The sequence below is a fragment of the Panthera uncia genome, chromosome D1 (assembly GCF_023721935.1).
Source record: "Panthera uncia isolate 11264 chromosome D1, Puncia_PCG_1.0, whole genome shotgun sequence".
Classification (NCBI taxonomy): Eukaryota; Metazoa; Chordata; class Mammalia; order Carnivora; family Felidae; genus Panthera; species Panthera uncia.
The window spans coordinates 4,251,538-4,274,464 of record NC_064808.1 but is presented as its reverse complement, the minus strand read 5'-3'; the positions used below and the strand labels follow the sequence as shown (position 1 = coordinate 4,274,464).

General features: G+C 62.6%; 4 protein-coding genes across 5 annotated transcripts in view; 2 read left to right on the top strand and 2 right to left on the bottom strand.

The window, feature by feature from the left end:
- The first annotated feature begins 2,087 nt into the window (after positions 1–2,087).
- CARNS1 (carnosine synthase 1) lies at positions 2,088–8,258 on the top strand. Its single transcript, XM_049642485.1, has 7 exons — positions 2,088–2,177; positions 2,428–2,915; positions 3,148–3,322; positions 3,412–3,497; positions 4,199–4,430; positions 4,523–4,803; positions 6,116–8,258. Exons 2-7 carry the CDS (start codon positions 2,433–2,435, stop codon positions 7,340–7,342), a joined length of 2,484 nt encoding a protein of 827 aa, XP_049498442.1. The 5' UTR covers positions 2,088–2,177; positions 2,428–2,432; the 3' UTR covers positions 7,343–8,258.
- A 1,105-nt stretch (positions 8,259–9,363) lies between these two features.
- RPS6KB2 (ribosomal protein S6 kinase B2) lies at positions 9,364–15,009 on the top strand. 2 transcript variants are annotated; one of them, XM_049642454.1, is made up of 15 exons: positions 9,420–9,580; positions 9,907–9,947; positions 10,050–10,170; positions 10,454–10,522; positions 11,042–11,189; positions 12,247–12,304; positions 12,407–12,507; positions 12,633–12,723; positions 12,809–12,899; positions 13,023–13,130; positions 13,849–13,911; positions 14,049–14,126; positions 14,216–14,323; positions 14,428–14,540; positions 14,814–15,009. In XM_049642454.1, exons 1-15 carry the CDS (start codon positions 9,509–9,511, stop codon positions 14,995–14,997), a joined length of 1,446 nt encoding a protein of 481 aa, XP_049498411.1. In that variant the 5' UTR covers positions 9,420–9,508; the 3' UTR covers positions 14,998–15,009. The 2 variants fall into 2 exon arrangements, with proteins under 2 accessions (XP_049498418.1, XP_049498411.1); XM_049642461.1 differs by lacking the exons at positions 14,049–14,126; positions 14,216–14,323; positions 14,428–14,540; positions 14,814–15,009 and having other exon boundaries at positions 9,364–9,580; positions 12,809–12,877.
- A 334-nt stretch (positions 15,010–15,343) lies between these two features.
- On the bottom strand, positions 15,344–17,572 carry PTPRCAP (protein tyrosine phosphatase receptor type C associated protein). The gene is made up of 2 exons (XM_049642474.1): positions 17,476–17,572; positions 15,344–16,206 (listed from the first exon to the last, which is right to left on the bottom strand). The coding sequence occupies exons 1-2, from the start codon at positions 17,476–17,478 to the stop codon at positions 15,583–15,585; spliced, it is 627 nt and encodes a 208-aa protein (XP_049498431.1). The 5' UTR covers positions 17,479–17,572; the 3' UTR covers positions 15,344–15,582.
- A 388-nt stretch (positions 17,573–17,960) lies between these two features.
- The window catches only part of CORO1B (coronin 1B), a 6,919-nt gene continuing 1,952 nt past the window's right edge, over positions 17,961–22,927 (bottom strand). Inside the window, exons 3-12 of the mRNA XM_049642442.1 lie at positions 22,147–22,349; positions 21,767–21,889; positions 21,532–21,661; positions 21,167–21,348; positions 20,959–21,078; positions 20,184–20,288; positions 19,955–20,100; positions 19,656–19,713; positions 18,610–18,888; positions 17,961–18,423 (exon numbers count right to left, since the gene is read on the bottom strand). Coding sequence (XP_049498399.1) covers positions 18,298–18,423; positions 18,610–18,888; positions 19,656–19,713; positions 19,955–20,100; positions 20,184–20,288; positions 20,959–21,078; positions 21,167–21,348; positions 21,532–21,661; positions 21,767–21,889; positions 22,147–22,349 — 1,472 coding nt within the window. The 3' untranslated portion in view covers positions 17,961–18,297. The remainder of the gene's footprint in view (positions 18,424–18,609; positions 18,889–19,655; positions 19,714–19,954; positions 20,101–20,183; positions 20,289–20,958; positions 21,079–21,166; positions 21,349–21,531; positions 21,662–21,766; positions 21,890–22,146; positions 22,350–22,927) is intronic.

Below are 22,927 nucleotides of genomic sequence, written 5' to 3'. Positions count from 1 at the left end.
GTCTGTGCACACCATTCTGGGGGTGGGGATGTATCAGTGAACACACAGTCTGGGCTCTCGGGGAGCACACCTTCCAAGAGAAGGCATGAGGCTCCGAATGTGGCACTGGTTAGCTCTGATTCAAGCCCAGGTCTCGGGCCCAGACCTGCCCTCCGGGGCCACAGCACGCGGTCTCCCCATGACTGTAGTCCAAGCCTCACTGGCATCCTGGGGTGGGACAGGGCAGATGCCAGGCCCCCACAGAGCCCAAAGGAACCTCACAGGTAGCCCAGCCTGTCCCCCGGAGGACAGGCCCACCTGTGTCCCCCACTGTGTTCACACTGAGCCTCTGAGCAGCCTCCTGTGGGAGTCAGCCAGACTCAGAGAGGGGCAGGGGTGTAAAATTTCACCCAAAGAAAGCATTTCCATGACTCAGAACATCTGTAAAAAGGGCACCGGCTTTTTCCCCTGCCAATGCCTGGCACAGGGTTGGGCACACAGTAGGTCCTCAAGACCTACTTTGATGGCAGTGGACCAGATCCATCTACGTATTTAGGCCTCAGCAGAACTCTGTGATGGCAGGTTACGGACAAGCAGAGAGAAATGAGCAGCTCAAGAGTGATCGCTCGGCTCGTTTGTTCATTTCTTCTTCAGTCAACATTCGTTGAGAAGCTATGGCGTGCCAGACACTGTTTTATGCACCAGGACTGCCTTGATGAACAAACAGACCAAAACCTCTGGTCCTGTGAACCAAGCTAGGGCAGACCTTGGCGTGGGATGGAGGGCAGTGGTCCAGCCAGCAGCACGTTGCTTTCTACCCACCCCTCCCTCCCCGGGGCACTGCACCTACGGTTTACAAATCACTCCCACCTGCCTGCTCCTGGGGACAGGCCTTCATCCCCTAATCCGACTCCATCCTCTCCTGGTTCTTAGGACAGTGTCTGCCCCAAACATCACCCACGGTCAGGAGCGTGGCGGGCTTGTAACCCTTGGGTGACTTAATGTGTCCTTTGCCCACTCTTCCCAAGACCCACCACTTCTGCCCCTCTCAGCTCTCTCTGGATCCACTGGGTCCCGCGTGGGACTGCCCACTGGCCTCCAAGGACCTGGAGGAAGAGGAGGGCCCATGGGGAGGAGGCGCTGGCCTGCCACCCCCAGGCTGCTTCTCTGGCTCCTGGCGCCATGACGTGGGCCTGGACTGCAAGGGCTCTCTCGAGGGAGCGGAGGCCCGGGCGTGGACCGTCTACCACTATAGCCTCCTCCAGAGCTGTCTGCAGCAAGCTGGCCTGCCGGAGACCCAGGACCGCAGCCAGGTGCCCCGCACAGGTATCCGAGGGCTCCGTGGAGGGGTGTATCCCTGGGAGGGGGAGGGAGGCACCCTCAGCCCGGCCTGCTTCCCATCCCTGTCAAGGTCAGCCCCTTCCCCCAGGCTCTGTCTGGATCTGAAGCCAGGGAAGCAAGGCCAGTAAACTTTGGGCAGGCAAGTATTGTTTCAAAGGGCATCTGGCACCAGTAAAGCAGAGATCCAGACTTCCCTCGTATCCCAGAAGACCCAGCCACGGGATTTGTAATCCATGTTCTGTGGAGCGAAACCTTCTATAGAAGTGCCTTGGGAGCTGCTAACAGTTGGGACTCAAGACTCCTCCCCTGCTTTATCTGTTTTATATACTAGATGGCCACAAAGGTTTTGTGTGGACAGAGGGGTTCACAGGCAGAAGACATGAAAATCACAGACTGGGCTCTCCTGGGGATCACACACTGGGAAACTGAGACATAGGGACTCCTCCCCACACTGCATGGGGGCCCTGGGTCACAAAGAAAGTCAGTGTCAGAGCTCAGGCTAGAACCCAGGTCTCCGGTCACCCAGCCTCCAGTATCTTCCAGGCCAGCTGCAGAGAGAAGGGAGCCACCCTCATGGGGTGGGATGGGCAGGCAGCGCCCCTTCTCTCTCCAGTCTCTTCTCTGTCCTCTCTACTCTTCTCATCCCACTCTGGGAAGGACCTGGGGGCCTAAGAAGAGGGCAGGGCTATGGAACAGGGAAGGGTAGGCAGAAAGATATCGGGGGGGGAGCCCCTGTTGAGCTTGGCCACATTCTTTCCCCTCCCGAGGCTGCCCTGGTGCGGAGGTGACCTTATGCATTCTGGGATCCCCCAGCACCTTTCTGTCCGTGCTGCTGGAAGGAGGGGTCCAGAGCCCGGGTGAGTGTGTGCCCAAGTTCCCCCACCCCCTCCTGCAGAAAGGGCAGCCCTGCCCTGGCCCGGCCACATCCCAAAATACCCACTGACCCTGGCAACTGCCTGCATTCCACTGGGCCAGCTGCCATGCTCTGAGTGGGGGTGGGTTCTGGGAGCAGCTGCCCCCTACTACCCGGGGTCCCCGGGCTGGAGGTGGAGGGCTTGGGGGCATTAAGCCTTCCCTGGCCAGCAGCCGTCCTCCTTCTGCCCGCAGGAAACATGCTCCTTTGCCTGTCCCCTGCTTGGCTGATGAAGGTGCCGGCACCTGGGCAGCCGGGCGAGTCGGCCCTGCTGGTCTCCAAGGCCGTGAGCTTCTACCCGGGGGGCTTGACATTCCTGGATGACTTTGTCCCCCCACGCCGAGCCACCTACTTCCTGGCGGGCCTGGGGCTGGGACCCGGCCGGGGTCGAGAGGCGGCTGAACTTGCCCGTGACCTGACCTGCCCCACAGGAGCCTCAGCTGAGCTGGCCCGGCTGCTGGAGGACAGGCTGCTGACCAGGAGATTGCTGGCTCAGCAGGGTGGCGTGGCTGTGCCAGCTACCCTGGCTTTCACCTACAAGCCACCAGCACTGCTGCGGGTAGGGGATGCCAGCCCAGGACTCCGGCTGGTGGAGCTGAGTGGCAAAGAGGGCCAGGAGACACTGGTGAAGGAGGAAGTAGAGGCCTTTCTGCGCTCCGAGGCCTTGGGTGATGCCCTGCAGGTAACAGGTTCCTGCCTCCGAGGTCTGTGCAGATGCCAGCAGGATGGGACCCACGGATGGTTACCAAGTCCTGCTGGGAAGTTGGCCCCAGCTTGGGGTCCTGCTGTTGGCCTATCTCTGTGGCGACCCCTTGCCTTCTTACTTCAGTTTACACATTGGATCCTACGTGTGAGCATCCCACCCCATACGTACGTGGGGTGGTAAGGAGGCCCCCCTCCCCTCCCTGTTGCAGGTGGCCGTGAAGCTCAGTGGCTGGCGCTGGCGGGGGCGGCAGGCACTGCGTCTGTACTCGCGAAAGGAGCTGGGCACAGTGGTCGACATGGTGCTGGCATTGCTGGAGAAACTGGAGGAGGAGGAGAGTGTCCTGGTGGAGGCTGTGTGCCCACCTGCCCGGCTGCCCTTCCCAGGTGAGAGCCACCTGGGCCAGCCAGGAGTGGGTGCCGGCTCAGCCTCCTGGCTGCTCTGTGCTGGGCTCAGGCTTCATGTCTTTCCCCAGGCAGTCCCCCACCTGGCCCTGAGCTGGCTGTGCGGATCTGTGCTGTGGTATGTCGGACACAGGGTGACAGGCCCTTGCTGAGCAAGGTGAGTGTGGCCCAGGTTCAGGTCCTGACCCTGCTGCCACAGCCCAGGCCAGCCCAACCCAGCCCAGCTCCAACGAGCTGCTGAGGGCCCCTGGGTAGAGAGAGGACAAAATCTTTGGGGGGAATCTTGGTGGTGTCCTGGAGGACTCCTGGGTCTGAAGCTTTTTCCCTCCCCTTCCTGCACCCTTCCTCCATCAGGAGCTCTGATACTCCATACTAGGCACCAGGGCCCAGGGCTGAATCCTATTCCCAAGGAGCTCTTGCCCACAGAAGGGGCTGACCGAGGGTCCCTGAACCTCCAGTGTCCAGGGCCCTTTAGGAGGGGGCCTCCAAGCTGGGGAACTTAGGGCAGCTTGAGGACCCTCTGGGGAGCATAGCTCTGAGCCAAGCGGGGTGGCACTGGCCCCCGGGGCTCGCAGCAGCAAGTAGGCTTGGAGCCTTCAGGGAACAGAGACCCTAGCTGGGCCCGGAAGCCTGGGTAGACGCCCCTCAGGGTGTAAAGGACCAGATGGGCAGTGGCAGGGGAAAGTGGCTTGTGCAGCGTAAGTCACAAAGGAGGACTGGGCTACTTGAATGCGCAGTGAGAGGTCTGGCCTGGATCTCCCGGCACCGGGGTAGGAGTGCAGGGGCGGGGGTGGGGGGGCAGTGTCAGTCCTTGGAGGGCTGCTCTCGGACCGACACCCTCAGCCACACCCTGTCCAGGTGGTGTGCAGTGTGGGCCGTGAGGACCGGCCTCTGCGGCACCAGAGCTCCTTGCCACAGACGCTGGAGGTGGCACTGGCCCGGTGCGGCCTGGGTGAGGCGACGCAGGTGGCGGTCGTGCGGCGGCGCGTCAAGGCAGCGGCCGAGGCCGCGCTGGCCGCCGTGCTGGCCCTGGAGGCCGGCCTGAGCGCTGAGCAGCGCGGCGGGCGCCGGGCCCGCACTGACTTCCTCGGTGAGCGCGGGCGGCCCGGGCCGGGGCCGGGGGCGGGGGCCGAGGCCGGAGCGCAGGCGGCGCTGAGCCCGCGCCCTCCCGCCCCGGCCCAGGCGTAGACTTCGCGCTGACTGTGGCAGACCGCGCGCTGACCCCCGTAGCCCTGGAGCTGAACGGCGGCCTGTGTCTGGAGGCGTGCGGTGCGCTCGAGGGGCTGTGGGCCGCGCAGCGCCCGCAGCCGGCGGCCCGGAAGGCCGCGGCCGCGCCGCTCGTGGAGACCATGCTGCGACGCTCGGCGCACTGCCTCATGGAGGGCAAGCAGCTGCTGCTGATCGGCGCGGGCGGCGTCAGCAAGAAGTTCGTGTGGGAGGCGGCGCGCGACTACGGGCTCAAGGTGGGCGGGGCCGGGCCTGACCCCCGGGCCTCAGTGGAGGTGGAGGCGGTGCCCTGGGCGCGGGGGCGGTGTGAGCTCTGGGGGCGGGGCCAGCACCGCTAGGGGCGGGGCCTGAGCTGGGCGTGTCCGCTGGGGGCTTTAGAGCCCAGGAGTAGGGGTGGGGCCCGCCGCCTGGCCCGCCCGTCAGAAGTCTAAACTTTTTGGCCTCTGGCCACGTTCTGCTCCAGCCGGGTGTAAGAGAGGTCCCCGGGGAGGGCATAGAGCCCTTCGGGGCAAAAAGAAACCAGCGTTGAAGGGCTGGAGGGGTGGGGGGAGGGGGTCATTCAGTGTTAGTATCAGAACCGGGACCCCGAATGCCAGCCTGAGGAGCCCGGCCCTATGCTGCAGGAAGGGCAGACCCTTCGAGGTTGAATTCCTGAGGGCGTGAGGAGAGTGCTGGGGAGCAGCTTACACATCCCGAACCAGATTCAGAGCAGCGGCCTCACATCACAGAATCCGGGGCCATGCAGGCGGCACAGACATTCTTATCTGCACTGAACAGATAAAACAGAGGCCAAATGTCTAGGTTCTTTGTGGCCCTAATCTACCACAGTGGCCTCCTCTTCCCTCTTCCGCAGTACAACGCCCCCTAGGAAATTCTCCCCCCAGCCACTCCCACGTCTTTTCACTCCCTGCCTTGCACACGGTGGTCTCCACTTGGAATGTCCACTCCTCCCGCCGCCTAGTGTTACTGTGCAGACAGCCACCCTCCCCTCTCTTCAGGAGCTGTCTCTGCCCTGGTTACCCGCTGCTTTGTGTCTGTGTTCCCCCAGCGGGCAGTGAGATTTGGGGCACAGGGCCCCACTGGATTCCTTTGTGGGCACCCCCTGAGGGTCAGAACTCTTTGGGTGAATGATGGCCAAGAACATGATGCCCAAAGCCACCAGACCGCCTGTCCCAAACCCTAACCCTGGTGGTTCCCCTACAAGCTCTGGTCAGAGTGAGAATGAGCCCAGCAGCCCTTTCTCTCTCTCTCTCTTTGCTCCAGCCCCTGCCCACTCAGATCACACCCTTTCCCTCTGGCTGATTCTTACTCAGCTCCTGACCAAAGTATTGCCTCCTTTGAGATGCCTTCCTTCCCCTTCAGGCTGGGTTAAGTGTGTTATCTCTGCACCTTCCGTTTAGTCAGTCATCAACAGATGTTTTTTTGAGCACTTAGAACCGGTGATTCCGTCGCCTCTGAGGGCCAGAACCTCGTTCGTGGCCCCATCCTATCTCCCCAGCGTCCAGCAGAGGCTGACCTGGGTGTGTTGCCCTCTGGTGGTTTCTGCAGCTGCACCTAGTGGAGTCGGATCCCAACCACTTTGCATCCCAACTGGTGCAGACTTTCATCCACTTTGATGTGACAGAGCACCGGAGGGACGAAGAGAATGCGCGGCTGCTGGCGGAACTGGTGCGGGCACGTGGCCTGCAGCTCGATGGCTGCTTCTCCTACTGGGACGACTGCCTAGTACTCACGGCCTTGCTCTGCCAGGAGCTGGGTCTGCCCTGCAGCCCCCCGGCTGCCATGCGCCTGGCCAAGCAGAAGAGCTGCACCCAGCTGCACCTGTTGCGCTGCCATGGCCCACCCTGGCCCGCGCCCTCCCTCCATGCCGTGCCCTGCTGCCCGCTGGAGAGTGAGGCCGATGTGGAGAGGGCCGTCCACCAGGTGCCCCTGCCGGGTGTCATGAAGCTGGAGTTTGGGGCAGGCGCAGTGGGTGTGCGGCTGGTGGAGGACGCACCGCAGTGCCACGAACACTTTTCCCGGATCACCCGCGACCTGCAGGGTGAGGCCGACCACCCCGGCATCGGGCTGGGCTGGGGGAATGCCATGCTGCTGATGGAGTTCATTGAAGGCACCGAGCACGATGTGGACCTGGTGGTCTATGGTGGGCGACTGTTGGCCGCCTTCGTCTCCGACAATGGCCCCACGAGGCTGCCTGGCTTCACTGAGACGGCGGCCTGCATGCCCACTGGGCTGGCACCGGAGCAGGAGGCACAGCTGGTGCAGGCAGCCTTCCGCTGTTGCCTGGGCTGCGGGCTGCTGGATGGGGTCTTCAACGTGGAGCTCAAGCTCACCAGGGCCGGGCCGAAACTCATCGAGATCAACCCTCGGATGGGTGGCTTCTACCTGAGAGACTGGATCCTGGAGCTGTATGGTGTGGACCTGCTGCTGGCTGCAGCTATGGTGGCCTGCGGCCTGCGGCCTGCCTTGCCCACCCACCCACGCGCCCGTGGCCACCTGGTGGGCGTCATGTGCCTGGCTTCCCAGCACCTTCAGGCTCTGAGTTCCACCGCCAGCCGTGAGACCCTGCAGGCTCTTCATGACCAAGGCCTGCTGCGCTTCAATTTGCTGGAGGAGGTCCTGGTGCCCGGTGAATACGAGGAGCCCTACTGCAGTGTGGCTTGTGCTGGGCCCAGCCTGGCTGAGGCTCGTCTCCGCCTGCTGGGCCTCTGCCAGGGTCTGGGCATCGATGGGCCCCACTACCCTGTTGCCCACTTCCTGTCCCACTTCAAATAGTGCCTCTCTCCTTATAGCCCTGCCCCAATTCTGGCCTGGCTCACTCGGAGGCCTCAGGTCCGTTCCAGAGTGGCAGGGCCGTTTGACATTAAGAAATCCTGGCTTGAGGGCCACAAAAGTATCTTGCGGGGGCCGCTGGCCCCTTTTGCTGTTAGTCCATCCCAAAGGCCCCAATCCTGTCCCAAGACTCTAGCCGTGGAGAAGCAACAGCAGCTGCACACACACACACACACACACACACACACGCACACCTGCCCCAGGGAGGTGAGAGCGGCCCAAACTTAGCCCATCTTTGTCATCCCTCCAGGTCTGCCTCTCTTCCTGCAGCCTACAGGAAGACAGACGCTGGCTGGCCCCTGGCCTTGGACAAATCCTATGAAAACCTGAGACTAAACCCTGTCCTCTTCCTCTCACCCCTCATTTAGCAAATTCCAGGATCTCTCTAGAGCCTGCTGACAACTTTCGGCAGTGCCCGGCCTGCCTCATTTGGCCTGAGCGGTAGAAGCAGGTGGCCTGGGGTCAGCAGTAACCATCTCCTCTCCAGGCAGACACTATTGCCCCATTCTACAGATGAGGAAACAGGCCCAGGGAGGAACAACCATTGCCACAAGGTCATACCACCGTAGATAGAGGATCAAGGGACGAGATACAGATTCAGGTTTCCACTTCTACTAAGCCTCATGTGCCCACTCGGCTTCTAAACCCCACTCACCTCCCCGCCCTCACTCGTACGTGGCCTTCAGACGAGTGAACGCCTTCTCCCATGCAGCACGCACCTTCTCCACCAAGCTCTGGTGCTTTGGCCTCTGGCATAAGTAACATTGGCAGAGGAGAGTCTACACTCCCTTCCTAATTCAGGGGAGGCTGTTCTAATAACTTTGCCTCTGTGCAGCACAGGAGCTGTGGCCAGCTCCACAAGCATCCCTCTCCAAATAAAGGCTTCTAGACTAATGAAATATCCGGTATCTGGTTCTTGTGACTTGGACAACACCTCTCAGGTTCAGCTGGATGGGAGGTGGGGAGGGGAGGAGGGAGAGGTGGCTACGGGAGCACCTGGAGCTAAGCATAAAACACCACACCGGCCGGGCCTCTGGGTTGACCGTGAGCAGGGGCCTGCCATGGTCACCCACAACGGGACCCAAACCTGAGAGTCTGTGCAGGGTGGGATTTCAACAGAGGGTCACATCCAACCAGGTAAAACCTCCTCCAGCCTGGAGACTCCTGAGTTCTGTCCATCTGAGTTCATTTCTCACCTCCCCATCCCCCTGGAATGCACATCCGGACAGCCTCCAGCAATCAGACCTCCAGCAATCGGGGACCCGGTGTGGCCCAAATTCACGTCCCACCCCTCCATCCCCCAGCCCAGAATCTCAACAAGAATCCATGCCCAAATCTAAAGTCACAGACCCGGTTTGGTGTATTCATTCATTCATTCATTCATTCTTTTAACCAAGTTTTATTAAGCACCTATTCTGTACCAGTAGCGAAATTAAGAAATGTACTTAAATTGGCATGGGAGCACACTTCAACACAAGCCCGTATTTACGGGTGGATCAATGAGACCCAAATCCTTTCTGGCAAGAAGCTGGCAAAAAAGCCCAGCCTGACCTGGGCGTGGAGCCGTCGTCACCCAGTATATGCTTTGACTTGCAGGCTCCTCGAGTCAGGTGGCACGTTAAGGAGACTGAGACGCAGCTACCTCTCTTTCAGGACCGAACAGAGAGACGCGACCTGCCTTTCGCCACCCAGCCAGCGCCCAGCCACCCAGCCACGCAGCCAGCGCACGGCTTGAACGGGGCTGGGAGTTAAGTTTACAGCCATACCTGCCTGTGCCTCTGTCCCAGGCACACTCAAACTCTCCCCAGAACCAAGATGAGCGCCTTCCAGGTAGCCCTTGTCCGGTGCCGCCCCGGGGGAACAGTGCTGGCAAGACTGAGAAGGTCCCGCCCAAGAGGGTTAAGCCGCTTCCCGAGAGGCCTTGCGCTGGGCGCCATCTTTTCTCCCCTCCTTGACGAAGCGGGCCTGGGGGAGGGCCCTACGTCATCGGCGCGCGCCGCCGCGGCCTCGGTCGCGGAGTGATGACGTACAGACTACCCCCCGCCCCCCGGACTGTCAGTCCGAGCGCGGCCGAGCAAGGGCCGAGGGGCCCGCCGGGCCGGCGCCGCTATGGCGGCCGTGTTTGACCTGGACCTGGAGACGGAGGAAGGCAGCGAGGGCGAGCCAGAGTTCAGCCCCTCGGTGAGTGGTCCTCCTGGGCGCGGCTCGATCCCGGAGCCGATCCCACCCCCTAGGCGGTGGAATGGCGCTGGCTTCCCCCCAGCCGGTGTCTCAGATCCCGGCCCCCATTAAGTTCTGACCCATCCTCACCCACCCCGACCTGTCTTCCAGGTCCCCAGCCCTTCCCCTGGTTCTCCCTTTTCTGCCCTCGGCCTCTCCTCCCCAGTGCTGGCCCATCGCCCCCTAGCTCCCATTCCTGACCCCCTCCTCTCCCGGGCCAAGTAGTCCAGCTTGAGGGGGAGGGCTCCTGGTACTTTCCTTGGCTCTTACCCCTCGGTTTCTCACAGGACGTGTGGCCCCACGGAGAGTTGAGGGCGGCTGGCCTGGAGTGAGTGCGGGTTGTGTTGGGAGAGGGGGGGGGCGGTGTGCAGGGAGGGAATGGGCTGGGGCGAACTGGAGCCTTGCCCCCATTAACCTCTTGCGTCAATAGGCCTGTGGGACACTGCGAGGAGGTGGAGTTAACGGAGACCAGTGTGAACCTGGGCCCCGAGCGCATCGGGCCCCACTGCTTTGAGCTGCTGCGTGTGCTGGGCAAGGGGGGCTATGGCAAGGTACTGGCCCTTCTCCCCTGCTGGTCTCCCTGCCTCAGTCTTGCAGCAGCAGAGGGTCTCAAAACAAATTAGACTTGTAGATCACTAGAGCCTCTGTAGATCTCTGGGGTAAAAACATAAAGGAGGGAAAGGCAAATCCTCTCAGAGTCCGCCCCCGACATCTTTCCTGCCCCACCCTTGGGTGGGCCTAGGCCTCTCGGTCTCAAGGCCGGAGCTTTAGGGTGGAGCTTTGTGAAGGTAGGCTATGGAGAGGGAGGTTAATCCTGTCTCCCCTGCCCTACAGGTGTTCCAAGTGCGAAAGGTGCAGGGCACCAATTTGGGAAAAATATATGCCATGAAAGTCCTGAGGAAGGTGAGTCATTTGTTCAGCCAGCAAATCCTTACTCGGTGGCTGCCATTCCCCAAGCACTCTTCCAGGCTTTGGGAAGACACTAGTGAACGTGATGGTGGAAACGGTGCCAGTCTTGGGCATTTGCTGGTTTATTGTCCATTGCGGTTATATTATTGTATGGTAGTTCTCGCCTATGGGCTGTTTTGCCTCCCAGGGGACATGTGGCAACTTCCACATTTTTGAGTCACAGCTGGAGAGGGTGCTCCTGGCATCCAGTAGGTAGAGGCCCGGGACGCTGTTAAACATCCTCCGATGTACAAGACGGCGCCCACAGCAAAGAATTACCTGCCCCAAATGCCATCCGTGCCAAAGTGGAGATATACCTCTAGAGGATAAATCAGTCCTTGAGAAGGATGACCGTCGTTAGCGGGATTGTGAAAAAATACAATGGAGTGAGACAGGGTGGCGGAAGGGTAATGGCTGGAGGGACTAAAGGAGCCCGAGGCACCTACCTTCTGACTGTGATCCCCGCCTCTTCAGGCCAAAATTGTGCGCAACGCCAAGGACACAGCACACACGCGGGCTGAACGGAACATTCTAGAGTCAGTGAAGCACCCCTTCATTGTGGAACTGGCCTATGCCTTCCAGACTGGTGGCAAACTCTACCTCATCCTCGAGTGCCTGAGTGGTATGAGCGCGGGCCCAGCGGGGGAACCAGGGCCAGGGAACCAGCCAGGAAGCACTGGGAACTCTGGGGAAGCTCGGAGAGATGTGGTGTGTAGAATGGCTAGGGGGCCCCCACACTCATCCATCCGTCTGTCCATCCATCCGTCCGTCCATCCATCCATTCATTCAGCAAACGTCTGTCCGGCACCTCTTGTGTCCCTCACCTGTATTGGGGGTGGACGGGAACAGTGGGAGTTCGTACAGAAACCCAGGGGCTTGTTTTGTGCACATGCACCACCCCTTCATGTCCTGCTCCTCTCTCCTGGGTGCCCTGTGTCCGATCAGGTCCCGGGTCCAGCTGGTTCATTCTTGGCAGTGTCCTCCATCATCTCCACTCTCTTGAGGGGAGGGCACGAGTCACAGTTGTTTCCAAACCGGGCCTGAGGCCTTCAGCTCACCCTCTTCCTAGTGTCTCCTCCACGAACTCCCAGGGTGGTCGTCGTGTGGCGTGGAATTGTCCCCGACACTCACAGTCATGGCTCCTTGTAACTGCTCGGATAAGCCTGGCCTCCTTGGCCTGGTGCCCCCTGCTGGCCACGAAGTGGTGGGGCCTGCCCCCTCCCCCTGTCCCATCTGCACCAGATGGGCCCTGTGAGCTCCAGTATCTGTGTCTGTCTCAGCGCCCCCTTAATTCTCATTGCTACCATGGGCTGTGTCCCCTCACATTGGGAGTAATTTTGCCGCCTCTGTGAGATTTTTTGGGTTAAGCTCTTGGAGCTGTTGCCTCAGTCTGGCATGTTAGAGCACCTGTGTGCATGTCTGTCTCCCCATTAGACTGAGCGTCCTGAGGGCGATGGCTGGGTCTCTTCATCTCTGTGTCCCCAGCTTCACCCAGCACAGGGCCAGACACCGAGTAGGCGTCGGTAGATGTTTGCTGAATTGAATTGAATTCCCACGGCAGCTCTGTGAGGCAGGTAGGGCCGGAATTACGAGTCCCACTCTCCCCAAGAAGAAACCAAGATTCAGAGCGCAAAGGCACTTGCTCCCAGCACACGGCTGCTGACGTGTTTGTGTCGCAGGCGGTGAGCTCTTCACGCATCTGGAGCGAGAGGGCATCTTCCTGGAAGACACGGCCTGGTGGGTATTACTTCTTGCCTCTCCTGAGGGGCTCCAGGGATCCCCTCTCCCCAGAGCAAGCCCCACCCCTACCCTTGCCTTCACCCTGTCCTGTCTCTGCAGTTTCTACCTGGCAGAGATCACGCTGGCCCTGGGCCATCTGCACTCCCAAGGCATCATCTACCGGGACCTCAAACCTGAGAACATCATGCTCAGCAGCCAGGGTGCGCATGCGCGCGTGCACCCTGCCCCCCCGCAGCTGCGAGGCGGGTCAGAATCTGCCGGGAGGGCCGAGGAGCACCGTGCAGTGAGCCAGGGCCCTGACCACCCTCTCCAACATCTTCCCCAGGCCACATCAAACTGACAGACTTTGGACTCTGCAAGGAGTCGATCCATGAGGGCGCCGTCACCCACACCTTCTGTGGCACCATTGAGTACATGTAAGTGGTAGCTGGCTGGGACCAGGGGTGGGGAGAACTGCCAGGAAAGGCCTGGCCGGGCTGATGGTTTCACCCGTCCCCTCAGGGCCCCTGAGATTCTGGTGCGCAGTGGCCACAACCGGGCGGTGGACTGGTGGAGCCTGGGGGCCCTGATGTACGACATGCTCACTGGATCGGCAAGTCCAGCCTCCTGGGGAGGAGGGGAGGGGGGAGAGGGGTGGGAGGGGGTCCCCATCCCGGCCAGGGGCAGGGCCTGGGGTGAAGCCCGCAAGTCTCCTCTCACCGTCTGCTTTCTCCAGCCACCCTTCACTGCGGAGAACCGGAAGAAAACCATGGACAAGATCATCAAAGGGAAGCTGATACTGCCCCCCTACCTCACCCCGGATGCCCGGGACCTCGTCAAAAAGGTGGGCTCCGGGGGCGCCTGGGGGCGCTCAGTCAGTTAAGCGTCCAGACTCTTGATTTCAGCTCAGGTCATGATCTTACAGTTCATGAGTTCGAGCCCCAGTGCAGAGCCTGCTTGGGATTCTCTTTCTCTCTCTCAGAATAAATGAATAAACTTAAAAAAAAAAGGGGGGGAGGGCGGTTGGGCTCCCTCCTGCCCCTGGTCCAGCCCCCATGTCTTCTAGGCCCCGTACGGGGTCCTCTGGGCTGTGCGACATCCCCACTTGTGCAGTATGCCTTTGGGATGAAGCGGCACCTGCTTTGGGTTCCAAGACACCGAGCTTGTGCCTTAGCTCTGCTGTAGACCAGCTGCTGACCCTGTACCCATTTGTAGTCCCAAGTTCTCATCAGCCAAAGAAAACGTTCATGATGAGCTAGCCGCTCTCCCATCACAAAGGCAGTCATTAGGGATAAAAGTGGGAAGGGTGGGTTTGGAGACTGGATCCCTGCTGGAGTGCCCTGGAGTGATCCCGGTGACCAGGTGCCTTTACGAAGGCTTCATGGCGGAGGGCCCATTGGACCAAGTTTGGAAGTCCTAGGGTGGCCCGTAGGTGGAGACCCAACTCCAGAGGCCTTCTCCCTCCTCCACCCTTCCCCGCCCCAGCCAGCCCCCAGGAACACAGGGGAACACACAGTCAGTGTCTGTCCCCCAGACCCTCACCCTCTGCCCTCGCCCCGCAGTTTCTGAAGCGGAATCCCAGCCAACGGATGGGTGGCGGCCCAGGAGACGCTGCTGATGTGCAGGTGGGTCTGGGACCATCAGGAGAGGGCGGGGCTGAGCCCCCAAAGGACAGGGGGCAGGCAGGGCCTTAGGGCAGAGGGAGTTACTGAGGGCGCCGAAGAGGGTGAAATGGTGGTGTTTGGGGGCACTCTACCCACAGAGACACCCCTTCTTCCGACACATTAATTGGGATGACCTCCTGGCTCGCCGCGTAGACCCCCCTTTCAGGCCCTGTCTGGTGAGTGGAGGTCCCACCGGACTGGGGGCAGGTGAAGGGCCCATCTTGGACGCCCCCTGACCCCTCCTCCCCATTCGGGTCGCTCACAGCAGTCAGAGGAGGACGTGAGCCAGTTTGACATCCACTTCACACGGCAGACGCCAGTGGACAGTCCAGATGATACGGCCCTCAGTGAGAGCGCCAACCAGGCCTTCCTGGTGAGGTCCTTTGTGGCCCGAGGGTTATGGGGACACGGGAAGGATTGTGGCTAAGGAGTGGGGGATGCTGAGCGTTGCCCAGCCCTGCCTCACCTCCTTCCCAGGGCTTCACGTACGTGGCACCCTCCGTCCTGGACAGCAGCAAGGAGGGCTTCTCCTTCCAGCCCAAGCTACGCTCTCCCAGGCGCCTGAACAGCAGCCCCCGGACCCCGGTCAGGTACCACAGGGCAGAAGGGAGTGTGTAGCTGGAGCGGGAGGCCAGTTCTAGCTTTGGCTCTGCCCCGTCCACCCCAGGGCTGCCTTGGTTGAATCTCAGTGCTAGCCTCTACCGCTGGGGACCCCTTTGTCATCTACCACTGGGGACCCCTCGTGGCACAGGCTGCCTGGCTGGGCACCTGACCTCATAGTCTGTGTGCCCAGGCAGGTGGGGAAGTTGGCCCTCTGACCCCAGTGCCAGTAGGTGCTGACTCAGCCTTGGTTTTCCCTGCAGCCCCCTGAAATTCTCACCCTTTGAGGGATTCCGGCCCAGCCCTGGCCCATTGGAGCCCACGGAGTCCCCTCTACCTCCTCTCCTGCCACCACCACCGCCACCCTCGAGCTCTGCCCCCCTCCCCATCCGACCCCCCTCAGGGACCAAGAAGTCTAAGAGGGGCCGTGGGCGCCCTGGGCGCTAGGAGGACGGATGGCTGTGAGGGCAAGCGGGACCCTGGGCCAGTTCCAGAGGCCTGGAGGTGTGTCCAAGAGTACAGGAGTGAGTGTGTGTGAGGGTGTGTCTCTGTTGGGGGTGGCTGTGCCCCTGGACCATGCCCACAGAGGGCCACAGGCTGTGGCTGTCAGTGGAGTGGCCTTGCCGCCCAGCTGGCCTCCTGCAGTTGAGCTGTGCCCTTAGCGAATTAAAATATTGAATCATGGCACTGACCTGGCTCTTGAACTTGGATTTCTGGGGGCAGGAGCGGGTGGGGTGGCGCCGGGAGGAGCCCCTGCTGAGAGATGGAAAGGGTCGCTACAGGACCACAGAGCCACAGGGCTGGAGGGCTTTTATTTCAGGTGGCTGCCCAGTGCCCATAGGGATGGGTGGCCTTCCCGATGGGGACAGGGATGCACGGCTCTGGGGACCGAATGGGTAAGGGAGTGATGGTCTGAGACTCTCCATCTGGGGATGTGGGCGACAGTGGGTCCAGGGCAGGCTGTGTCCAAGCGGCCGTGGCGGCTTTGGGAAGCAGAGGCACGGTGACGGGGATGTGGCACCACGCGGGCTCCTACAGTGCGGTGACGTGGAGGCCCTGGCCCTCGGGCGCTTCAGCGCTGTCATCCCAGGCCGCGCTGCCAGCAAAGGCGTGAAGGTCACTCAGCAGGGCCTCAGCGCTGCCCCCTGAGCCCGCCGGCCCCTGGGAGCTGAGGCCCAGGCCCCCGTCGGCGTTACTGTCACGTGCTTCCTCAGCGGGCTCTGCCGCCTGCCGTGGGCCGGGCGCCTCTCCGCATCGCTGGCCCTCGTCCCGGGACTGTGTCTCCCCCGGGCCTCCAACCAGGTGGTAGTCCTCTTCCTCGTCCTGCTCGTCCTGCTGCTGCTCTGGGTCCTCATCGGGTGACCCCAGCTCAACCCGGGCCCGGAGCCAGCGGCCTGGAGGGCTGGCCCAGAGCAGGCGGCGCGTGCGGCCCCACAGGGCGGCGCCCAGGCGGGCCGGGTGGTAGTAGCCCCCCGAGTCGCGGCTGAGGCGGCGCCAGGCCAGCGCCAGGCCGGCGACCAGCAGGAGCAGCAGCAGGAGCAGCAGCAGCACGACCGTGCCAGAGCTGGGGGCCTCACCATCCGAGGTGCCGCTGCCCGAGCACAGGACCCCCGGCAGGGCCAGCAGTGTCCCAAGCCCTAGGGCACAGGGCAGGTCCTGCGGGGAGACAGGCGGGGGCTCGTCACCGGGGCTGGGCGGGGGAGGAGGGGGTAGTTGGTGCCTGGGTCCTCAACTGCCTCTTGGGCAAAATGGGGACAGTCAAGCAGAAAAACCCAAGTCCTTAGGGCCCCGGTCCTTTGAGATCCGGCCGCGGAGCCTCTGATGCCCTGCCCTCGCCACCCCGCCTGCGCTGTACGAGCCTGCGCCTGCCAGGGGACCGTGTGCCGCCTGGTCCCTCCGGCCAGATGCTCCATCCCCGAGAGCCACACGGCTGCCGGCTCGCCTTGGCTCAGACCATCTCCGTGAGGCCCGATCTGACCCGGAGTACTGCCCTGCCGCTTCCCCCCGCGCCTGGCCGAGCCTGGCTCTGTTTTCCTCTCCCTTGTGCTCCTCACACAGCCGGCAGGTGCTTGCCGTTTACCCCGTCTCTGCCCCAGCGGCGTAAGCAGCAGGGAGACAGGGATCCTTACGGCTCCAGCACTGAATTCCCAGCACGCATAGCAGGTGCTCAGTTAATACTGGTTGAAAGTGTCCAGACTGCCCGTGGGGTGGGGGTGGGGTGTTGAAGGAGAGAGGTGGCCTGCGAGGCTGGTTGTCGGGGCTGGCTCCTCCTGAGGCCTGGGATGGAGGGACCACCTCCGGGACAACTGTTTACCCTCCACCCGGCCAGGCCTCAGGATGGGGGCCCCTGAAGCCCCTCTTCCCTCCCACACGTGGGACTGCCCCAGCTGCACCGCTTCCGCTCAACTCCCCGTCCCCTGGGGGCCTTAGGTTCGCAGGGCCAGGGGCTGGGAGAGGCTGGTGCTAACGGAGGAAGCCTGCGGTTGGAAAAAGGCAGATGGGGGAGGTGGCAGAGGGGGGAGGGGTGCCGAGGTTTCAAGCAAGCCTCCTCTTCGCGCGCCCCAGGCCCTCTCTGCCTGGGCTCCAGGGATGCAGGCAGGCTCTGCCCAGGTCCCAGGTCCCAAGCAGAGCGGGTGAGAGAGAGAGTCTAGCACAGGTTCTCGAAGGGGGTCTAGGCCCGGAGTGGGGTGCTAGGGGCACACTCTGAATCCCAGGGAGGCCCAGCTCGGCGGTAAGGGGAGAGGAGGGCCCAGCTTCTGCCCCACGCTCGCCCGGGGTCTCCCGTCTCTGCCCTTGACTGGCTGCTTCTGCCCGTGGGCCCCAGTGGGGCGCGGGGGAGAAATCCTCACTTAGCTCCCAGGGCCCAGACATTCCAGCCCCGACCTGTCGCCCCCACTGCAGGGCCCAGTGGGCTCCTGGGCTCACCATCAGTCCGCCGGCCTCAGTGCTCAGGCGCCCACCGCCAGCTCTGACTGTGCTGAGTGGAAGTGAGCTCTGGCGCGCTCAGCTGCAGCTGGGGGTTACTCGACGCTTCCGCTTCCTGCCCACAATACCCCACCCAACACTCCCTGCCATATCCCCTGGTGGGGGGCCTTGGGCCTCTCGGGACCACCCTGACCCACACCGGAGCCTCATAGGTCTCTCGCCGGGTGACGCTTGGGCTGTGGGGCCTGTGACCAGGCCTCCAAAAGGAGGAATGGCACCGGCTCAAAGCAGGACGCCGTCCCGGGTCTCCACAGGTCTGCGACCTCAGTTTCTCTACTCGGCAGAATTCAGGGAAGCGCTGGCTGTGGGGGATGCTCATGGCCCCCAGACCTCCCTCAGATCTGGGATCCCCGTGGGCCTCATTTGTCCCCAGCCTTCCAGACTTCCTTTCCCAGCCCCACCCTTTGCAGAATGGCAAACCTGGCTTTTAGAAAGAGAATTTTATTTGGAATGAAAATATAGAGCCTGTGCCTCCCGCTTACTCTGCGGAAGGAGCAGGGAACTGGGGGGGAGATGGTCCCTCAGAGTATAAGCTTGCCTTGGTACAAAAACCCTCCACAGTAACAATGACAAGAGCCAGGTGGTGGCTCTAGCCTGGGCCCACAGGATGGGACAGGGTGTGGACTGCCCCCGAACCTGCCCCAGAGGCCCTGGGCAGGGGCAGGAGGCAGCCAGCCGGCGGTGGGACTTGCCAACAGAGGCTGGGTGAGAAGGGAGTGGAGGAGGAGGTGAGGGGGAGCGGCACCCCCTGGGCCTACGGTCCTAAGCGTCCCCATTCTCTACTCGGCCAAGCTGTTCTTCCAGGCGGCCAATGCGCTCCCCCTGCTCCTTGACCAGCGCCCTCAGTGCCCGGAGCTCCTGCATCACCTCCTCCAGCTTCCCAGCCTCCTGCAGGGACAGTGAGGGGGGGGGGGGGGGGATAGGCGGTCAGGTGTCGTGGAGCTGCAGCCCTCCCCAGATCTACCAGGCAGGGGCCTGAGCCCGGCAGACAGGCGGCGAATGGTTCGGGTGCACACAGCAGACCAGGGTGACACCTGGGGCTTCCCGACACCGCCCCGACTGTGAGGCACGTACCCCGGCTCCGGCGAGGCTGCCGCTGGGGGCGGTAGTGTGAGTGGCGACAGCGGATGTGGAGGCTCCTAGGCGGGCCGAGCTGGGGGCCACGGCAGGCCGGCTATCGGATAACACGTTGCGCCGGCTGACCTTCAGGTCCCGCTGTTTGCTGGGCACGTAGGCCTCCCGCAGGGAGATGAGAATGGGGTTGGCATCCCGCCCGCTCACCCACTCCTCTGCCTCCAGGGCTGCCTCAGGCCCAGCCGTGTCAGGGTACAGATCGTCCTGGAAGAGGTCCGACTGGGCAGGGGGTGGGGGAGGTCGGGATCAGTCAGGGGCCCAGTGTCAGGGTCCTCTCGTCGGGACCCTGGGCAGCCGCCCTCTCATCATGGCCTTGGCCTCCAGGCCTGTACCCTGCCAACCCATCCTCCGATGGCCTGGCCTCCAGCGGCCTCTCTCAAGCACAAATCTGTCATTTCACTTCCCCTCGGGACACGCCAGCAACCCCCTCAGAAGCCTTCCCAACACTCCTAAGCAGGGGCCAGCTACGTGGTTTCACAGGATCCTGGGAGCCGTGTAAGTCAGCCTCCCTCACAGCTCTGCTCCCTGGGACGTGCCCGGCTTGCACAACGGCCCACTCAGTGGAGAACGAAGCTCGTCCAAGGCTCTTGGCTGGACATCTGAGGCTAGGCCACACGGGACTGATGCCCTCCTCATGGGAGTCTCCCCTACAGCCAGACTCCCATCCGCTCTCCATTCTCACCTCTGTTCCCCCTGCCTGGCTTATGCCCACCCTAGCCATGCTGTCGGTCCTGTGTCGCCTACTACAGGGAGCCCTCCACGGCTGCCCGGCTCCTGTCCATCTCCTGTGGCTCTTCCGGAGCAGGGCCTCAGCTCAACCTGTCCCATCCCTGCCTGTCTTGTCTGGCAAAGCCCAACACCCGGCTGGGTGTGACCAGCCCACTGACCACATCCGTACTCAACCGTGTCCCATTCACAGACCTCACGCCTGCCTGGCCTGTCTGCTGGAGAAGGGAGTGGGTGGGCGGGGGACCGGGTGGCCTCACCTTTCTTGGCACGGTCATGACAATGGGCTCACACTTGCGTTCGTGCAGTTTGTAGAACCTGGGAAAGGCGGGGGAGGGAGGAGCCATGGGTGGAGCCTCCCCCTCACTGGCTCCCTTGGCTCCCTGCACTCTCCACTCCCAGGCCTCGCCCCAGCCCCTCCACACTCTGACCTCTGACCCTGGCCCTGCTGTGGGCTGGTTCCTGCTCTGAGCAGCCTCCGAAGATCTGACCTTTCACCCTGGACGGCCATGGCCTGGCCTCTGCCGCTGGAGCCAGCCACCTGGGAGGCCCTTCTTACCGGGCAATCTCACACTTGCTGACCTCCAAGCCCCTCTTAGGCATGCTGCCCATGCCCCTCTGGGGCTCTTTGCTGGTAAACGTGTTCAGGAAGTGGATGTAGGGGGGCTCATCTGTGATCTCAAAGTACCGGATGCTGGAGTCACCCTGTGGCGGGGGAGGGGGCAGGGGTCAGCGCTCAGGCAGGCAGCCTTCTTCCCTGCTCCCCCGTCAGGCCTGCCCAGCCCCACCTTGCCACACACGTAGACCACGCTGGTGTCCGGGTCGTAGAAGGGCAGCAGGGCCCCATTGCTGGAGTCCAGCTCCTGCAGGGCCATGGGCTCCTCGAGGTTCTCCTGGCACATGGGGTGGGGGGCAGTCAGGCCAGAGTCTTTCCCCCACCTCTCCTCACCTTCCCAGCCCCTCATCAGGACTGGCCCCAAGCAGCCTCACATGCCAGCTGGCACTGCCCCCACCACACCAGACGGGGTCTCTCCCACCCTCCTGGATCCCCTCCACTCCCAGGATCTCACTTTCCTAGCCTACTGCGGGCCACTGAGCCAGTGCTGAGAAAGTCCCTACCACGTGGCAGCTGGGGGCACCAGGCAGCACCAGCTCTGTCTCAGAGGGACTTGTGCAGGTCACCATACAGAAGCACGGGGCTGTGGGACAGAGCACTTCAGGGGAAGGGCTGGGAGGCCTCCTGGAGGAGGGGGCCTCTGCACGGAGTCCTGAAGGGCAGCCAGATGGGAACAGGCAAGCAAAGGAGGGAAGGGCCTTTCGGTTGGCAAGAATAATGTGGGCTGAGACTCGGAGGAAGCTGGAGGCAGTCGGGGAGGCTGGAGAGCAAGGGGCAAGGACAGAAGAGGTTGGCAGGGTTCCAGGTCCCGGGAGCCTCAGGTGCTAGGCTGAGAACCTGGGAACCACAGGCCTCTCTCCGGGGTGACTCCTGCCCTCCTTGCCCAGCCAGGGTGGGGCCCAAGTCTCGATCAAGCCTGTCCCCTCGGGCTGGCCACGGCCACTCACCGGGTCCCACAGTGCCAGCTGCCGCTCGCTCATGCGGCTGAAGCCCGTGGTGAACACCTTGCCGTCCGCCAGGAAGATGGCCCGCATGGGACGGGCCCCCTCGTGAGCCCTCTCCCTCTCCTGTCCGGGGGACACAGTGGTCAGTACGGCACCCCGACAGAGCCCCTGGGCCTGTCCACTATCATCCTAGCCCTCCAGGGCCACGTACCGCCACCAGGGTGCCCCGGCGGGGGTCGATGATGCGCACGCTCTTGTCCTTGCACGCAGAGCAGAAGAGGCTGCCGTTGTGGTTCCAGCTGACGTTGTAGATGAGGTCGGGGTGCAGGCCGTCCAGGCGGTACAGTTCCTCCGCCGTGCCCACGTTCCAGACGAGCACCACGTTGTCACAGCCTGCCGGGCAGGGGGCCATCAGCCTACCAGGCTGGCTTGGACCACCCTCCTGGGGCCAGACCCGGCCTCTCGACCTCTGCGGTCAAGCTTTACCACCCATCACATGGGCCCGGGCGAGGGTTTGGGGCTCCGGAACCGTGCGTAGAGAGGGGCGGGGGGGGGGGGGGGGCGGGCGGCGCAGACCTGCACTGAGTAGCACGTTGCGGGCGGTCGGGTGCCAGGTGACAATGCCCACTCGCTTGGTGTGCCCCTCCAGGACCACTACCGGCTCCGTCAGCGGGGAGGCCAGCCCGTTCTCCGGGATCTGCCACACCTGTGGGAGGGGTGGGGATGCCAGTGGAGGCCTCTGCTCGGCCCCGCTGCCCGCAGCCTCGAGCCACACCTGTGACCCGGGCCCAACCACAGCCCCGTGCCTCACCATGACTGTACAGTCCTCTGAGCCGCTGGCGATGACTTCGTCATTGTGGGGACACCAGTCGATGTCCAGGACGGGTCCCGTGTGTCCACACACCATCGGGTAGGCCTTGTCGATGCGGCCCGTCTGCGGGCATGAGAGGGGCAGTCAAGGGTGAGCAGGAAATGTTTGTTGCCTCTGCCTCTGCCTCTGGCCCTGACTCTGCCTCGGTGGCAATAAAAAACTTTCTCCATCTGTGCTAATACCACCTGGGCAATAAATGTAGATTATGACACCTGTCCAACAGTGTGGGGATGGGCGAGATATGGAATGTGAAGTGAGCAGATAGGCCTGGCAGGTGTGGCCGAGTCTCCAGTCCTTCCCCCAGCCCTGAGGGGGCCCACCTTGCTCAGGGGAAGCACCAGGAAGGCACCCCCACCGCTGGCCTCCACGATCACCGCCAGGAACTTGGGGTTGACTGCGCAGAAGGTGCTGTCCCAGGTGACACGGGACACTCGAATATCTTCGTAGCACTGGTCATTCTTGACCGGCTGTCCGAACACATGCCGGAATTTGCTCTGCCGGACCACTTTGCGGAAGGACATGTCTGCAGGGTGGAGAGGCCTGGATCAGCCCTCACCCACCCCAACAACCCCCATCCCTCCCAGGGGCTGCATGAAGGGAGGCGGGGAGGATGCAACCAGGGGCCTGGTCGTCGTAACCCTCTTGGCTTTCAGTTTCTCCAGTTACAGAATGGGGTCACAGGGACAGACCCTGGCTGCCACCCCTCTAAGGTGGCGTCTGGGGGTGGGGGGGTAAATGCACTGACCCAAGGCCCACACTGCTGAGTGGGGAGGGGCTTTGCGGGACCCTACCCAGGCCCCTCCCTGACTCTGGTATGTGTGGGGGAAGTGGGAGGTGCCGGAGCAGGACAAGCACCTCGGAGGGTCCTAGTCAGTTGCAAGCAGGCTCCCTCCTGCCCAGGATTTGGAAGTTGGCTGATGGGTTGGACAGCCACAAGAGGCAGGAAAGGACTCCTCTGTGGAGCCGCACTCAGCCCCAGTTCCGAGCCCCAGGGAATGTGCAGTGCCTGCAGGAATGTGCAGGGAGCTGCCGAGAGCCCCAGGCCGGCCCAGGGGGCCTGGCAGGACTGGGCGGGGGGGGGGGGGGGGGGGGGGGGGGGGG

Coding starts and splice junctions, on each gene's coding strand:
- CARNS1 (XM_049642485.1), top strand. CDS start 2,433: ATGCTCCTTTGCCTGTCCCCTGCTTGGCTGATGAAGGTGCCGGCACCT. Junction 3,498..4,198: donor ACAGGCCCTTGCTGAGCAAG/GTGAGTGTGGCC, acceptor CACCCTGTCCAG/GTGGTGTGCAGTGTGGGCCG. Junction 4,804..6,115: donor CGCGCGACTACGGGCTCAAG/GTGGGCGGGGCC, acceptor TGGTTTCTGCAG/CTGCACCTAGTGGAGTCGGA.
- RPS6KB2 (XM_049642454.1), top strand. CDS start 9,509: ATGGCGGCCGTGTTTGACCTGGACCTGGAGACGGAGGAAGGCAGCGAG. Junction 12,508..12,632: donor CATCATGCTCAGCAGCCAGG/GTGCGCATGCGC, acceptor CATCTTCCCCAG/GCCACATCAAACTGACAGAC. Junction 13,912..14,048: donor GAGACGCTGCTGATGTGCAG/GTGGGTCTGGGA, acceptor CTCTACCCACAG/AGACACCCCTTCTTCCGACA.